The following is an 18,222-nucleotide window of genomic DNA, read 5'->3' as shown; positions in this document are numbered from 1 at the left end:
AAGTTATAATTATTTATATTATATCATAATTATGTTTAATAATATATTTCTTAATTATTTATTAATTATAATTTTTTAAAGTTTTTTAGGGCGTAGAGAATAATATTTTTGTATATTATAATAACTTATTTTATGTAATTGATTTATATAGATATATATATATATAAGTCTTTTTCAATAATGTCAGCAACTCGTAAAATATAGACAGATAATGAGGATGTGAATCAATGGGCTATATTTGTTTTACTATACAAATCTTAGTAAACTATATAAATAAAATCTATTTAGTCAGATTTCTAAAAAAAATGCCAAAAATTTAATTCTAATCATGATTTTTAATAATAACTCTCTCAGTAAATATATATTTTGTCATTTTTAATTGTTAAAAAAAATACATTTCTTAATTTTAGTAATTATGTACATTACATATTACAAATATTGTCATTTTTATAATTATTTATATTAGTAATCTCACAATCACTTTACACATTATATATATAAAACTATCTTTGCATACAAAATTATTACAAACTATCATTAAAAATATAAATACATAAAATAAATGTATAGTTACGAAGTGGGAAAAAGGAGAATTATAGTATTATGATTTTTAATAATATTATCATAATAATGAATTAATATAATTTTAATATTATACTCTTCAAAAATATATAAAAAATCTATTTGTTAAACCATACTTCGTTCGGATTTGTTCTTCCAAACTAATATTATTTTTTATATGATTCTTAATATATATATATAATATATTTATATTCTATTCTATCAGAAAAATTAATAATTTAATATAAAATATTAATTTTTAATAGATATAACCAAACACCCGTAATTTTAAACTTGTGAAACATAACCAAATACACCCATAAATTTTGTTCACTTTGTACTTCTTCTATTTTCAAATCTTTTTCCATAAACTTTCACAAGTTGGTATGGTTCATAAAATATCATCTCAAATAATTATTTAAATTAATAATAAAAATTAAGAAACTATTTTATTTTTTTTAATTATAATCCCACAATAACTAAATCTTGTATTGGATTGGAAAAAAATAGCCTTTGACACTGATTGCACCTAGGAGATCCTGCCGTTTTTTTTTTTTTTTTGTTTTTTTTTTTTTTAAAATTATGAAACTAATATAATGTAAAATCCAATTATAATTCTTAAAATAGTTCTCAAATAGATATGTTCACATGTAATCTTAGGGTGGGTTTGTTTGGGGATTTGGATTTTGAGTTGAGATTTGAATAGTAAAAATTTTGAATTTGAATAGTTGTATGATGTGATATAAATAGGTGTTATGTGATGTTTTAAATGTAAAATTAATTTTTAGTATAATATAAAAAATGAAAAATATGTGTTTGATTTGATGTTTTTGGGGGAGAAAAAATGAAATGAATAGTGAATTTAAAATCCAATTCCCAAACAAATACACCCTTAAATGATTTTTGATATGCTACTCCGGACAATACATGATCAAAACAATTTTCTCTAAAAACTAACCAAAAATAAAAATAAAAAAATAAAAAAAAATCCCAAAAAGAAGACAACCTAAACTTTTACATGTTACACACATAAGAATTACGTGTACAATAGATGCTTTTACATAGAATAAATGTATGTAGTGTGTGTTTGAACAGTGCATATTGATTGCCATAATTTTATTTCTGAATTGCCTATAAATATGAATGAAATAAAGGACAAAACTATTTACCTCTCATTTTTTGTCGCCTGTCTAGTCTACGTCTCTCTCCTTCACTCCTCACTCATCATTATCTGGCTCATTGCATAATATTTTACTATATACAATAAATATACCTTTACATATATCATAACATGTATTTGCTCGTAAAATTTTGATTTTTTTTTTTAATAGTCAAATTTTGAATTAAAATAATTGTTTGAAACGTAATATAAATATGTATTGATGTAATATTTTAAATGTAAAAATAAATTTTAATATAATATAATAAATAGAAAATAAATATTTGATTTAATATTTTTAGAAAAAAAAAATTAAAATAATAAAATTAGATGAAAAATTGTACAAGTAAACACACAACGTAACTATACATAATAGAAATATAAACACAAGCTATATATATATTTAGAAATATAAACACAAGCTATATATATATAAATATATCATGCATACATACCTACTATCTTTCTATATATATATATATATTATATACTAACACATATATTAGCTAACAATTGAAATAATTAATAATTCTATTGAGTACCTCCTATCAAATTTGATAGATAAATATTAATAGTCCATTTGTCTCGTAAGAAAAGATACTATTTTTCATTTTTATCCGAATACAATTTTCTTATTTAGTGATTGTACTACTAACATAATTAATATCCTTAAAACTTCTAATATATTACACAAATATCATTATTTTTACGTCACACAATTGTCTTTTTTATTATAAACCAATATAATATTAATATTAACAAATTTACGTACAAAAAGTAAATGTTACCTTTCTTGCGTCGGTAAACATTACTCTTCCTCCGGACGGAGGGATTGTGAATATTACCTAATCATTTTTGTATCAAGTTAGCAATCAATATCCAATCTCCTACACAACACAACAATGGTCCTTAGTTTGCTGTGTGTGCATCCAAGTACAAGTTTAAGGTTGGATATTCTATAGAATATGCCCTAACAATTATCACAACTATACATACAAAATATGCCTCAATAAGAGCTGATAACACCACAATCCTCAACCTTCTACATCGTATAATCGAAACACACATCAGATGTCTTATGTAACCACAACTAAGGTAGATCAAAACTATGACTTCTCCAACCCCAATCTCCAGAGGTTTGAACAAGAGGCATCAAATCAAGTGAAAAAAATGGCTCCATGTTCAAAGGGGTCTTATAGCTAAAAAGCTAAAAACAGAATTACAAATCAATTTGAAACAATGCGCCACACACGACAGACAGACGACGGCTGTTTTCGCGAAAATTCTAAGATTTCATAATTTTCCATTTACAGATTGAAGTATGATGATGACAGAAAAAAAAGCCACTAATTTTGCCCTTATCAAACAAACATGCTGCATTACTGCAGTTCATATCCTCAACCTAAGACAGAGAGAGGTTTCTCTAACGACATAAAATTACAGTAATACAAGGACTGGCGAAAAAGCATTAGTACAGACTCCTATCGGCATCAAAAGGTTAAGAAGCATTACCAGCACCAGAACCAGGCTCGTCTGACTATCTTTCATGTTCTGCTGTCGCCATTCCTAAATTTTCAGCCTACCTACAGCCAAAAAGAGACTGCATTTGTTAAATTTTGATGAATATAAATCCCAACATGCTATAAATACTAATCACCTTGGATCATTGATGTGACGAATGTCGAGGTTTAGGTGGAGCATATAAGTTGTTCCCACAGCCATTTGGAGTATGCATTAGGGGATTCCACCTGTCGAAAATTATCCTACCACCTCTACCGATTCGTCCACGAAAGTTCAACTGGCCAGCAAATGCTTCTTTGGGAATTGAAGAATCTGATGGAGGTAAAATTCCTGCAGCAGCTAATTTATCTGGAAGCACTGGCTTTGTGAACAGCATTACCGGCTCATTCGGATCCTGCAAACAATTAAAATTACATCCGGCATAAGCACATGTGACAAACAGTATCAAGATTCAAATCCATGGCAACATTCTTCATGGCAATTATGTTTTCATACAAGTATTTAACTAAGGCACTATTCACTCAACCTTTGTAAATCAAGTTAAAAGGGAAAGAAATTGCTCTATCAAAAAGAAAGGTGACAGATAGGTACCAGTTTATTCAACCAACTGTGAGGCATGAAACGCCTCCTAGCTTCCGGCCTTGCAGTTCCTACAGGTACTGTAACCAGCTTTGATTCAGTGAAGGGTGGATTTTGCACCATTATAGGTCGACCGCGTGGACGACTGTTTGCCACATCGTCAGAATCAAAAAACTCTTCTTCACTTGACTGAACCTTGCTTGGAAATGATGGCAACCCATGGAAGGCCATGGAATCTTCAAGGAGCTCTGTTTCATGCTATATGTCCACAGCATAAATGAGCATTGGTCATATATCATAATAGACTGAAAGGTCTGATTGAACTTTGAAGTGAAGATGCATCATTAACCCATTGAAGCAATGGGCAATATTAACGCAAACTATACATATCTCGGGACAAACTCAGATCATGAATATCAACAACATGATATGATTTTCCATTCTAGTTACCACCGAAAACCTTATTAATAATAGTAAAAACATAAAAAGAAAATAAAAACACACTGTATTCGACTCACAAACACAAATAATTATTCTGAGAATCATTTTCTGAAAAACAAAATCCCTAACAAACTATCAGAGAGGTATCGTTATAGGGGGTCATTGAAATGAAATAGTGATCTGAGCAATATATTGCAAACATGTTATCTTGCCAAGTATTCTTCATGATGCAAACTTAAAATATGAGACCATGTAAATGAAGGATCACTAAATGATATTATCAAGTCTACTGATATGTTAGCTGAATAGATATGAATCAAATATTAAGCACAAGAATGGTATAACTAAACATAAAAGCTGAATAACAATCTAATTCTATATTTGGGATTAAATAATCATTTCGAACAAATTCCATCAACTAAAAGAAAACATGGCTTGCACTGATAGGACATTTTGCTTTAATTTACTTAAACAAACAACTCTTTTGTAGCAATGTGCAAGACCTATCTACTAGTTTCTCAAAAATTAAAACTGAAGGCAGTAACAAATCATCCATAGCAGCACATGACAAAGAAGCAAACCTTATATTTCAATTGAATTCTTTGGAGAGTGACCTCACTCTCTACAAGTTCTCGCTTTTTCTCTTCTCTCTACACAAAAACACAATGAAGGAATGAGCATTAAAATTACCATTGCAAAATTCCACTATATAAGATGGAAAGCTAATCTACTGTATTGAGATGACAGGATGTGGCAATACCTTGATCAGAGCCTCTAAAATGGTCTTTGCCTGGTCAAGGTTGCGCCTAACCTGAGGATAGAAATAAGAAAACCCAACGAAGTGATAAAATACTCCTGAGAAGTATAAATCTATATATATAAACTCATCATTTCAGTAAGACAACTCTTAGCTGTCAAACAGGTTGAGGTCCAGCTAATGCTCGCGCTATCAGTTCACAATAAAGATTAAATAACTTGTGATGAGTAACATTTCAACCAAAGAAATGACGATGAATCAGAAAACTAAGGGTGTATTCTTTTGGAGTTCGGTTTTGTTTTTCTGTTTTGGCTTTTGGGTTGAATAGAAGCTTGAATGTGATGTTTTGTGAGAGAAAAATAGTGTGTTTTTATTGGTCATCGCTATGGTTACATGGATAAAAAACTGAAACCAAGTCCAGAAAACAGAACCCAAGTGCAAGAATGGCAATCCCTAGGAGATGGCATTGATCACCAGAGTTTATTCCACAGAATACTAAGCATGTTGAAAAAAAAAAAAAAAAATCTGGTGAAATTACATGGAAAATCAAATACCAAAACCTGATTTTCAATTGTGGTTTTGAAGGTACAAACTCACCTGACGAAGCTTTTCAAATGACTGGACGTTATTTTCCCTCCGTTGCATCTGTTTGGAAGGAAGTGATCATATAGAAGAAAATAAGTAGGCAATTTCCATGATCAGTCTAGTACACAATACCACTAAAAAAAGTACAATATAGCTGTTAGATAAACCATCTCATACCCTTCTTGTGTGAAGTCTGTGAGCTTTCTCCCTTGGACGGAATACATTGTATGGATTGGTATCGTTAACTGGTGGAGGTGGCTGTAAAAGCATTGTAATGAACCGTCAATAGCAGGTAAATAGTACCTGTTCTAAGAACGAAATCATTTAACCAATATGACCACTGGAGATAATGCTTGGACAACGATGGTAAGGCTAAAATAGTTTAAAAATAACAAGCAAGAGGCCCTGATCCTTTCAAGCTTGCAACAACATTTTTAGCATTGGCAGTAAAATTGTTGTCAAACACATCTAAAGAGACTAAGATGGTGAGACAAGATGAGAAAGAAGTAACTCATCTTTCAAGTTCACAACAACTCTAGACAACAAATGAAAATGGTAAAACAGTGAGACAAGATGAGTCAATAAACAGAGGTCTTTCAAGCTTGTTTCAATTTTTGAGCAATTAAATTAAGAAATAGGGAATGGTGAACAAGATTTTTCACCATGATGCGGAGAAACATCAATTTATAATTTGGAAGCAGCAGGAAAAAACAGTGACTATCAGAAAACCAAGATCCTTGTACTACAGAAAACTTCAAACTAATCAGAACTCTACATACGAATCCAATCAAAGAAATACCCAAAACTCACCTGTAACCGTCGAAGGACCGGCTTCTGCCAACGTATACGCTGTCAAGAAATGAACATGAGAAAGCTAGAATGGCATAATTTACTTATGAGAGCATAATTTAAAGCATTCTCTACTTAATGAAAGAAAAGTTAGCTATAAATCATAAAGATACCTGAACATTTATCTCACTCCATAATTCCAACTGAATGCAAAGTTTGGTTCCACATTGATTCTAACAAACTCAGTGGATCAAGCAAAAGGTTTTGTTTATATTTTTCTAAATTAAGAGCACAAAAGTGCACACTTAAATGTCTGTGTGGTGACAGGATACAAACTCTGCTGCAATAAAATTTCTTGGACAAGTTGGTCTAGTTATGTTATCAGTTTTGCTTCGCAATGAATATACATAGCAACTTGTGTATTTAGATACAGAAAACACTTCATGCATAACAGGTTGCAGGTCTAATTAAAAATTATATATTTTGAGGTTACAAAATAACATCAAATTATACCTGTAATTTAAATTTGCATCAGCTACCAGTCTTTTATTTACCATGTCAAGCAATCCTTTAAAATGTACTTTACTAAAATAGTATATAATCCATGCATGCTCGTTTCTGAAGCAAATGCAATGAAGGTGAGAGTTTAGTTTCCTGTTTTTCCTATGGTTAAGGTGACATTCTGCAAATTGCCAGTACTGATCCAGTAATTTTTATCTAGCCATTAGAAGTTAGAGATCTTGAGCACATCAGAACCCTCTACACCATCTTTTAGAAAGTCGATCTCACTTAAAAGGTGTCAGCACACAAATTTGCAAAGAAGCTTATGAGAAAAGAAAATGGTATAAGATCATTTCATCACCCCAGAAGAGCAATGTTACCATATGGTTGTGGGAAACATAATATAAGGCCGCTGCATACCTTTTCTTTCCAATAATTATAAATGGACTGGAAAACTCCATATTTGATTGAAAGATCTTGTAATGCCTGTCACATAAACGAGGAAAAAAGTGCAGTTGTAAATATAGTAGACCAAATGAACATAAACCAAGAAGAAAATCAATTTTACATTCAAAACATCACATCAACATCTATTTATATCACATCAAACAACTATTCAAATTCAAATTTTTATTATTCAAAAACCCAAACCAAAAAATCAAATCCACAAAAAACACACTCCTAGATGTTGCTCTGCTTATGTAGTGGTATGCATAATTCCATAAAAATGTCATCCAAAAAGTCGGACCAATTGACAGGACGTAGGGAAAAACAATAACAATAAACTTTATTGAGAATTAGATGGATTAATCATGCAGAGAAGAACCAATTCTCTCCGCTACCAAGCAGGGACTGTGAAATAATTCTACAGAGGAAAACAAATTCTCACTACTACCAAGCTGAAGTCAACATAAAAAAAAAAAAAAAAAAAAAAACTAATGATCCCCTATGACCGAGATAAACCCATATATATAGATGGACCCTTGTATATATATGGGCGTATTTACATTATTGACTCAAGGCACATTAAATAAATAAAGGACTAAAAAATAAATTAAACTAAACTAAAACAAAAACCCAATCTAAAGTCATCATCGTTGACCCTAAATGAACTCAGTCTTTCTTTCTTCCTGTAACATAATCCTTAATATTGGCTTACCTCATATCACCTTGCAAAGAGCAAAATATCAATTACATAAAGTTGGTTGTACACAGTCTATACCTATTACTTTGTAAAGTGATATGAAACTTCCCTCCATGTTGCATCTAACACAATGTTCGATTACTAAATCCAACATTATGATTATTTTGAGAAAGACAATAGAAGAGTATAGTCTTGGAATGTAAAACTAGATCACGGGTGTGTTTGTTTGGGGGATTGGATTTTAAGTACACTATTCATCCCATTTTTACCCCCCAAAAATATCAAATCAAACACCTATTTTTCATTTTTTATATTATACTAAAAATCAATTTTACATTCAAAACATCACATCAACGCCTATTTATATCACATCAACACCTATTTATATCACATCATACAACTATTCAAATTCAAAATTTTTACTATTCAAATCCCAACTCAAAATCCAAACCCCCAGACAAACAGACCCCACAAGTAAATGTCTTCACAAAAGCTCTCATTGGGGCCTGCACTCATTATAATATGCGAGTTAAGCATAACTATCATTAATGCTTGAAGTTGAAGAAGAGTGCAATTCATGTCCTTTCCAAAACTACGGGTTTGTTTACTAGTGTTCTTTTAATAGGTTGTTTTTAAGGGGAATTAGTTATTGAATGCGATGTTTTGTATGGAAGATAAGTGTGATATGTGACGGTGCAAAAATGGAAACAAAACACAATTAAACAAAATGCCTAAAGGTGCTTGCACAGATCAACCACACGTACACTTAATAACACTTCCCTTCCCATTAACCTCAAATAACACTTGAGAAAGGTAATGTTGCTTCCTGCACGACCAGCTATTTTTCCAGCAATCAGTAACTCCATCAAGTTGCTATAACTTAATTTCATCTTCTGTAAGTAATGTTGCTTCTTACATGACCAGCTATTTTTCGAGCAATCAGTAACTCCATCAAGTTGTTATAACTTAATTTCATCTTCTATGAGTATGGCATCCACTAAAAGATCTTTTCATTATCATATTCTTTTAATGATAATCCCTGATAGTTAAGAATTAAACAGCCTTTGAACACTCACAAGCAAAAGGATCAGTTATGCCACAGAAGTTTATCCCTATCTAATTATACACATACATGGATATCAAACAAGATATAAAATGTCCAACATTTAAGAATCGACATCATAAGGTGAATATGTAAAAGCAAGCTTAACAATAAGAATAATTGAAATGCGATGGTAAAGAATGAACTAGTATAGCAGGAAACATAGAAATATGGAAGTGTCACTAAGAATCACAAAAATACGCAATACAGTAGAAATAATCAGTAAAAAATTGTAATTGTAACTTTCACCTCAACAGCAGCATCAAAAGTTAGTAGCACAGGAATTGGAGAACCAAGAGTTGGAGTAATAACTCCTGCTCTTTCGCGAGCTTTATGATCTAAAACCTCCAACTTGAAAATAATTACCTCTAATCTGCAAATAAAAGTAAAAAGCATCAAACAACCCAGTGTGCACATGGAAATGCATATAAAGTAGAAGGTCTAAATAACACAAAGCGCCCATGTTGAAGATGGGAAGAATAGATTAGATTATCTAATTTTCAAACAATATAATTATCACGAGCACCACATCCATCTCAAAGTGAAATTGTGGGCATTACATTGCTTTCCATCTAATAATAAAAGAAAACTTTAAAACTCCCACTCCAATACAAATCAGCTTTTATGTATCACATTCAAAATGAGGAATCTTTTTACATACCCCCTACCAAGAATTCAACACTCTGTTTACATATGCTTCAAACTTATTTTGACACTATTCATATATATATATATATATAATACTCTCTTAAATATCTCACATTCACTACCTATTTTTTCATTTAAAACAATATATCAAAAACCAATTTTCTATACACAACGTCATATCCACACCTATTTACATCACATCAAAAACCTATCTTTTACTCAACTTATTACGATTTCCAAAATTATACAAAACTCCAAAACCACATCTAAACACAAATCAAGTATTTCAGTACAATCAGAACTTGTGGTGAATGAATACAAAGGACATAACAACACAGAGAAAATAAAAAACGCTGTGAGCACTACCCAACAGTTAGGTTGATAAAAAAGACCATTATACAAAATAGTAAAGAGAAAATGAAGGATACACGTGCAAGATAATCAGTAAACCATCCACAAAGATGAAACACAATCATAAAGAGTATTACTTTTCTGAAGCTAGTGTTTTTCTTTCTTTGTTGAAGTCATGAAGCCAGTCTTCATCTTCATTATCAAGATCGTACTCAACAAAATCTCCAATTTCAGCGCGGGCTGTCAACATAAATATTCAATTTGAATTCATAACTTTGAGAAATGAAGGTATTGGAGGTCCGTGCAAAGAATTACCTCCCCTGGCACGCAGGTATGACGTCGTTTGGATAAAGGTGCGAGAATAATCCCTTTCATATGTATCCACAATCACAAACTCAGGAATAGGAATTTCTGATGTAACTTTCCTACCAGGCACATGCTGTACCTATAAATTTACAAGTGTGGTGCTGGTTCAGCAATGTATATAGATTCTTACAAGCTCATCAGATTCACCAATTACATTGCATCTCATGTTTGAAGCTGGATGCATTATTTTAATCAAAAGATAAGAAGCAAATTTCCGCACTTTGCAAAACTACTAAGTTGTGTAAAACTCACTCAGACCTAAATAGCAACCAAATTCTATGTAAAGACTGACAATAAAAAATATATTTTTACATAAGAAAATAACAACTACAATTTAAACTGGTCTGATTTGTTGTCTGTGTGGTAGATGCTATTACCTCCTCTTGCTTCCATTACTTACTATTTTGGAACAAAGTGAAACCGAAAAGAACATTTCCAGCGAATTTTCCCTGCTGCATCAGACAGCTAGAAGGATAGAAACGTTTTGTAAAACCTTTCAGTTCATTTATTTGCAAGTTCAAACGAATGTGGCCATACCCACCCTCTCTTTCGTAAACAATAGCTCTACACCTCAAAAGTGGAAAAAACAGCCACATAAATACCAAATAAATGACCACTAGAATAGTACAAGTTAAACCATTCAAAAGTGCCTTGCTCAACAAATCAGAGCCAAAAATAAAAAATAAAAAACCTTATGGCTAAATAATGAAGGAAGCCATAACAATTAATGAATTGTGGAAATAACTCAACACAAAACACAATTACTTAGACGGTAAAAGAACAACTGGCAACATGACAAATGCAAAATCCACATTCATTGATTCTTCCATCTAGGATTAGAACCAAATACCATAGATCAATAATGTTAAGTAGTCGGTCATTCCATTTCAACTCATATTCTCAAATCCACAGCAAAGCAATGAATGACAATTAACATAAAAATTTAGGCAAAATTCATTACTATAGAATCCTCTAACTAGATCTATATCCAAACTTTCAAAGGAACCCACTATATATCAATAGACAGAAAGATATGGTGGATTTCATAAGCAAAATGGCCAAATCATAGCCTAAGAAAACAATAGACATAGCTTCTTGGCAATTGAAGAAAATATGCCACCTCAGTATCAGCCTCTGCAGCAAGTCGGAGAATCTGGGAATTGCGGGTAGAAGTTGGGACCTCATCATCTTCAAAGTCCTTAACAGATTTTACAATCGGGAGTTTCTTGTTGATGTCAAGGGGTCGAGGCCTAAATGAGAGCCTACTCATAGCATCAAATCACCTTCTAGTTCACTCACTTCTCTTTTCTCTGCCTGCTACCATGCCAAGTACCACAGTCGCACCCAAATTTACAATTCTGAAAATCGAAAGGAACTATCATTAATATTGGTGTGCAACATTGATACTAACGCCCAACATCGGTACCATCGCCTCTACGTGTCCATGTAAAGTAATAAATAACATCAATACTACCGCCCAACATCGGTATCATCGCCTCTACGTGTCCATGTAAATAAATAAACAACACCGATACTATCGCCCAACATCGGTACCATCGCCTCTACGTGTCAATATACAAAAATAAACAACTACATAAAGAATAAAAGCAAAAATATATTAAATTACAGCAGAACGCAAGTAGAAATGAAAGCCAAGCTGCAGGTTTAATAAGAGATTTCGAAACTGATGCTCAAAGCTTAATTCTGCACGTTTTTACCTTCCTTAACTCTACTTTTAGCTATGGTTTCTAAGCACAAAGTGACAATGAAAAAGTTTTCAGAAATCCCCTTACAATTAGATGCTGCCACAGCACTCTCCAGCTAAAAATTCATCATTTCTATTTTGATCCTGATCCTACTTAAGGGTTCACAACTTCCATTCATTTTAAAACACACCAAACAAAATGCAGGACACTTCAAATTCTTCAAATTTGAACAAAGCATAGAACTAAACAACGCATTACGTCAGAAACCCTATTTTTTTCCAGCTACATATTTAAATTGCAATTCATTCGCGCCCTAGAAGCCTTCCCAGAGCCCACAAACACCCCCCCGACCACGCAAACCAAAACCCCCATATTTATGCAGCGATATACGTCCAAAAGCAAGTTAACACGCATCCGCAAACCACAAAAAAGTCCCGTACGGCGAGACCAACAGAGAAACACACATACCAGCAAGAGGGAGAACAGCAGGTCAACAGAAACACCTCGAAATTACAGCAAATTGCGAATTAGGGCTTGTTCAATCGCAGGAAGGAGCAACGTTTGTGCCCGAATGGCCGAATGGTGGAAGAGATAGCAGCAGCAGACCCGAATAAACCGACCCGACCCAAATCCAACTGCGTGAAGAATTGGGCGCCAGAGTTTTTTTTCTCAGTTTTTGGTTAATTGTTAAGACAAACGTAAGAATAAGAAGAAAGTGTTATTGGGTCAATTCTGGTTGATGTGCATTCATAGGTATTAATACATGGAGGCCCAAATAGGCCCAGCAAACTCTAGTAGAAGGTTTTATTATTATTATTAATATAAGATAAGATGGCGTGATCATTCCGGGTTTGTCGAGTCATAGTATGAAATCAATATGGAATAAAATGTTAATTTAAATTTTTATTAAAATTATATTTTAAAATTATATTTTATAAAAAAATAATATATATTTTTATACTGACTTAATTGAATTGGGCTATACATTGGAAATCTATAAAAAAAAAGATAGATGCATTGAAAATCGTAAATAGTATTAATTTTAATTTAAAATAACAAACAACAAACTCTTATTTATTTTGAGTTTTTCATATTTATTATTTTTAAGTAAAATAATTGTCAATATTGTATTGAAAATAATTATATTGCAAATATAAATTAAAAATGATAGCGGGCATTGTTGTTATTGTGAATTTATTCTGGAATTTATTGATAAAATATCGTATATGTATTACGATGAATTAGCGGAAATGAATTCTAATAAAACCAATACAGAATCAAAATGAAAATTAAACTAATCAAACACAGATTTAGGCTAGGAAAGACATTATGGGAATCAAAGCAAGAAAAGCTAACAAACAGGCTTAACAAATTGGGAATTGAATTTCAATACTCCCTGGTCGTTGTCCTCTCTGAAATTGGGGAGAATCGTATCTTCCAGCCGCTAAACTCGGTACCAAAATCGACGCCGACGACAATCGATGAAACCTTCGGCAATCCTTTCACTTCCGGCCACTGGGCGACCCGACTGAAACTTTGGCCAGCAACTCCAGCAGTCGGCGGCTAGTTGCTGCGGGACAGCGGCGTCTTCTCTGACGGACTTCCTCAACCAGCAGCTTCGGTCATCTCCTCCGACTAGTAGCAGTGGCGCTGGCAGCTCCGGTCATCTTCCTCAAGCGCCCGGCGATGATGCGTTCAGCAACTCCTGCGACCAGCTCCCTGCGATCATCTTCTTGGAAGCGCGCGACCAGCGGCGGCTCCTCACAACGAACAGCTTCAGATTCTGTCGATCCGCACTGAAACAGCCGTATCCGGCAGCAGTGACGCTCCGGCCTTCATCTCTGGCGGTCCAGCGTCTCCGCCCATCTTCTCCGGGAGTCCGACAACAGCTCCGTGAACCGATCGAACTGACGAACATCGATCTTCTTTCACCCAATTTTTCCTCCGATCATCGCAACGGCGAAGGGACGACGGTTTTCGACTCAGCCCCATGGTGTGCGATGGCCTATGATAACTACGCCGCCAGGTGGAGGTACAATCTAAACCTCGATACCCACCATAATCGGCACTTGAAAATGCTCTAATCTTACCGGAAAATATTCGTTGGAACTCACCAAGAATTCGTGGTTTTCCTCTTCGTCTATCTCACTCGACTGTTCTCCGCCTAACATACAACTCGAGTCACACCTTATATTATCTCCCTTGAACACCGCTGCCTATTTCTATATTTATATATCTAGAAACTTTCCCTAAAACTAACTCTATAACAAACCCACAACTTATTAACTAAATTGATTAGGGCAAAGGATTAATGGTTTTGGCTTGAACTTGTAATTAGGTTAAAAAGTTTAGGCAAAAGAGGATTTGGCCGATTCGGTGGGTTAGGCTAAAGAGTGAATCAATTAATTATTTATCGAGTGACTCGTTGAGCTAGGCTTCGAACTGCCAAAATTCCCAACAGTTGCAAATAATTAAAGTATATCATTATTATTAAAAGATATATTTCCTCCGTCACATAAGAATGATACAATTTTTTATTTTTGTCAGTGTCAAAACAATGGTACTATTTTCTAATTTAGTAATTGTACTACCTATCTAATATAATAAATACTTTTACAACTTACAATATATTACACAAATGTCAGCACTTTTATAACACACCATACTAATAGGGGCATTTTTGTTTACTACAAATTAATATAATACTAATATTCAAAAATTTACGTGCAAAAAGTAAACAATGTTCTTCTTGCAGGACAGAGGGAGTATAAAGGTTTGTTTGATTAGTGTTTTGATTTAAATTTTGTATATGATGTATATAAATTTATGTTGATAATATAAAAAAATAATAATTTATATTGAATGTTAATTTTTATAAAAAAATATAATATATATTAAAAAACGTATCGAAAAGACGTGTATAGACAAAGAAACCCTAAGATTTTATTAAGTAAATTAGTGAAAAGCATATATTTAGTTGATTGAATAAGAATGTCACTTGATTTATGTGAGTATAAGTTTGGGGGTTTAAATTGTGAGTTGAGATTTAAATAGTAAAAATTTTGTATTGAAATTGTTGTATGATTGTGATATAAATAGGTATTAATGTGATGTTTTGAATGTAAAATTGATTTTTAATATAATATAAAAAATAAAAAATAGATGTTTCATTTAATATTTGAGAGGAGAAAAAAATTGATGAATAGTAAATTTGGGGAAAAATCCCCCAAACAAACACACTCTAAGTTTATTCATATAAACCCTTCCTACCTCTCCGCATTCGAACATATCTATTTCCACTAGTTGTACCTTCACAAGATGCCTCGACGAGGAGCAACTCCGCGGACACCTTGCGCGAATTGGACTTATCAAACTAAGCAGTCCTTCACACACATTATATGGTTACATTGGTTAGCAGATGGATTATGTAAGACATAGCTTTGGCCCAGAGATTTGGGATCAGATACTCACGCAATTCTATGAAAAAATCGGATGTGCATTCGAGTTTGAGCGGCTACAACACAAGTTCAGATGGACGAAGTTATCATACATTCTATTACGTGACCTTGTGGTTCGAAAGACAGGGTTTGCTTGGGATTGGATGACGGGACAAGACTAATCGATGCAAGTGATACGGAGAAGGATGCATGGTTAATATTAAGTGTTGATTTCATTTATCTATTATTTTCTTCTATATTGGAGATGACAATCATGAAACTATGTCCTCAACAGGCACACCCCGAACACCCCGAACACCGGCATCTTTTGACGCGTCCATTTGCCCATTTTGACTAATGTCACGATACGTGGAGCTCTACAAACACTTATGGTTGATGGATGAGGTGGCGTGTCCATCCCGTGGCGGGATTCACCATGCCTGCATATTTTCGTCGTAGACCGTCCGAGTATCGTTCCTTATGTTTGACTTTGTACGTTCTCATCTCACATTAAATACGGGACCTATCGTTTTCGGATTATTTTGGCCTTACATTTTACAACGTAGTACCCATATGTGTCGGAATGTTATGACTTGTAATTTGTATTATAATATAAAAAAATATTTTGAATATTTATCCAATCGTATAACTCATATAAATTTTTAAATATTTTTATCTGTTTCATTCAATTTTTTTTTTATTATTTTAATAAAATTAATTATATAAAATTAATAAAATTAGTAAAATTGTAAAAATTTTATACTCTCTCAGTAATTAATAAAATACTACATTCGCCTGTATTATTTATTTTTTGCGTCTTAATTATATAAAAATAAAAAATGACAAAAATATTATTATAATAATATTTATAAAATAAAATTATAAATATAAAAATATTTTTAATATTAACGTAAAATCTGAAAAAATCCGTTTTTTAGAATGGGACTGAGAGAGCGTAATTTTACAAAATATTTTGCCCAAAAGTGGCGTATTTCCACACCCTCCAGAAGTTTCCCCTCCACCGGGAGTCTTTCTTCTTCTTCTTCATTTCACTCCTGCAACTCTCTCTGCAACTCATTCTTCAGTTGCTGCCGATGGCTCTTAAAGCTACAATTTCTCGATTCTTATCCCTCCCTAAATGCAATGCTTCTTCTATTCCTCCTCTCCCTTGCCTCCGCATTCCCTTCTCCGCCGCGAAACCCTCCCTGCTCAGAACATTCTGCGACCCCTCAGACCCGCCGCCGCCGCCGCCAAAGCAGCGTAACCCTAAATTAGTGAATTTCTCCCTCCCCTCAGACTCTGATTCCGATTCCGAGTCCCAGCCTCAAACCGCGAAGGAAGTCGACAAATCGAAGCTCCCCCCGCCGTACAATCCGTTCGACAAGCGGCCGGCGGCGGCGGAGGACTCGCCGGAGGACCCGAAGAATCTGCAGGAGGTGTTCGCGAAGATCCGCGAGGACGGGCTGATGAGCAGCGCAGCCAAGATGTTCGACGGATTGTCTCAGGACGGTCTGACCCACGAGGCCCTGGAGCTCTTCTCCCAGATCAAGGACCGAGGTCAGATGCCGGACGTGGTGGCGCACACGGCGGTGATGGAGGCGTACGCGAACGCCGGGCAGGCGAAGGAGGCCCACAAGGTGCACCTGCGGATGCTGGCCAGCGGGGTGCTCCCCAACGCCTACACTTACAGGGTGATCATAAGGTGTCTGGCGGAGAGCGGCGACGCCGGAATGGCTAATCAGGCGGCGAAGTACGTCGGAGAGATGGTGGGGCGGGGAATCCGGCCGAATGCGGCGGCGCTGGTGGCGGCGTTGGAGGGGCTGGTGGAGGCGGGCATGGAGGAAGAGGGGAGGGGAATGGTGAAGATGGTGAGGGAGAAGGGAGCGGCGCCGGAGGAGAGTAAGGCGAAGGAGGCGTTGAAGGGGAAGAGAGGGGCTGTGTACAGGACAGTGATGGCTGTTTTGTATGGGAAGTAGATTCGATTCGAATTATGGATCTCCATGGCTTTGCTGTTTCTTGCTTTCTTTCTTTCAGGTTTGCTTTCTTCTTCATCTTGAGAAATTGGATAGAAATGGCTATTGCCTAGGCAATGAATCAATCAAGAGAAAGAAAGAGTGAATAGATCGATAGTTTGAAATAAATTAATTGTTGAAGAATCATCAATACAGTTCTTTAGCTCTGCGTTGTTGGTGATTTTATGTTATTTGGTCTCTTTAGTTAGCATGAAATTGAGATGGAAAAACAGCGTTGTGCAGTTTGATAATTTAATCGAATAGAACAGTGCAGCAGATACTGTTTAGTAACTGTTGTTGTTAAAGGAAGTACGTCGAAATTGATTTGTTCTTAGGATTCTCTGGCTACCTCAAAAAAGTAAAATAAACAATGGCGAAACTGAAAATTAAATTCGAATTAATTGAAGAAAACTGTAAAAATTCGAAAAAAATTACATCAATGGAAAATGGTAGAGAAGATGAAGATCACCATTGAATGGCGTCCCACTATTTGGATCTTTTTTAAATAGTTAATTTTTTAAAATTGTTTGAATAAAATCTTATCCATTTTTTTTCCGAACAGC

The 18,222-nt window shown here is 34.2% G+C and overlaps 2 protein-coding genes across 3 annotated transcripts; one reads left to right on the top strand and one right to left on the bottom strand.

The window, feature by feature from the left end:
• Positions 1-2,976: 2,976 nt before the first annotated feature.
• LOC127252447 (uncharacterized) lies at positions 2,977-12,887 on the bottom strand. 2 transcript variants are annotated; one of them, XM_051276622.1, is made up of 14 exons: positions 12,679-12,887; positions 11,625-11,862; positions 10,454-10,583; positions 10,276-10,378; positions 9,389-9,512; positions 7,314-7,379; positions 6,414-6,452; positions 5,781-5,861; positions 5,616-5,663; positions 5,022-5,072; positions 4,843-4,911; positions 3,833-4,078; positions 3,378-3,635; positions 2,977-3,299 (listed from the first exon to the last, which is right to left on the bottom strand). In XM_051276622.1, exons 2-13 carry the CDS (start codon positions 11,772-11,774, stop codon positions 3,384-3,386), a joined length of 1,359 nt encoding a protein of 452 aa, XP_051132579.1. In that variant the 5' UTR covers positions 11,775-11,862; positions 12,679-12,887; the 3' UTR covers positions 2,977-3,299; positions 3,378-3,383. The 2 variants fall into 2 exon arrangements, with proteins under 2 accessions (XP_051132579.1, XP_051132578.1); XM_051276621.1 differs by having other exon boundaries at positions 2,977-3,303; positions 12,679-12,886.
• A 3,744-nt stretch (positions 12,888-16,631) lies between these two features.
• LOC127252448 (pentatricopeptide repeat-containing protein At4g38150-like) lies at positions 16,632-17,863 on the top strand. The gene has a single exon (XM_051276623.1). The coding sequence runs from the start codon at positions 16,742-16,744 to the stop codon at positions 17,621-17,623; it is 882 nt and encodes a 293-aa protein (XP_051132580.1). The 5' UTR covers positions 16,632-16,741; the 3' UTR covers positions 17,624-17,863.
• The last annotated feature ends 359 nt before the right edge of the window (positions 17,864-18,222 follow it).

Source organism: Andrographis paniculata, unplaced genomic scaffold, assembly GCF_009805555.1.
Source record: "Andrographis paniculata isolate CXL003 unplaced genomic scaffold, ASM980555v1 Contig46END, whole genome shotgun sequence".
Taxonomy (NCBI): domain Eukaryota; kingdom Viridiplantae; phylum Streptophyta; class Magnoliopsida; order Lamiales; family Acanthaceae; genus Andrographis; species Andrographis paniculata.
The sequence above is the reverse complement of the archived record's forward strand: the minus strand, read 5'-3'. Positions and strand labels throughout refer to the sequence as shown.

Bases quoted from the DNA above. Each gene is read 5' to 3' on its own strand.
- LOC127252448 (XM_051276623.1), top strand. From the start codon at position 16,742: ATGGCTCTTAAAGCTACAATTTCTCGATTCTTATCCCTCCCTAAATGC.
- LOC127252447 (XM_051276622.1), bottom strand. From the start codon at position 11,774: ATGAGTAGGCTCTCATTTAGGCCTCGACCCCTTGACATCAACAAGAAA. The intron at 5,862-6,413 runs GTGAGTTTTGGG...ATGCTTTTACAG, and splicing joins CGGTCCTTCGACGGTTACAG to CCACCTCCACCAGTTAACGA. The intron at 5,073-5,615 runs GTGAGTTTGTAC...TTCTATCCTCAG, and splicing joins CATTTGAAAAGCTTCGTCAG to GTTAGGCGCAACCTTGACCA.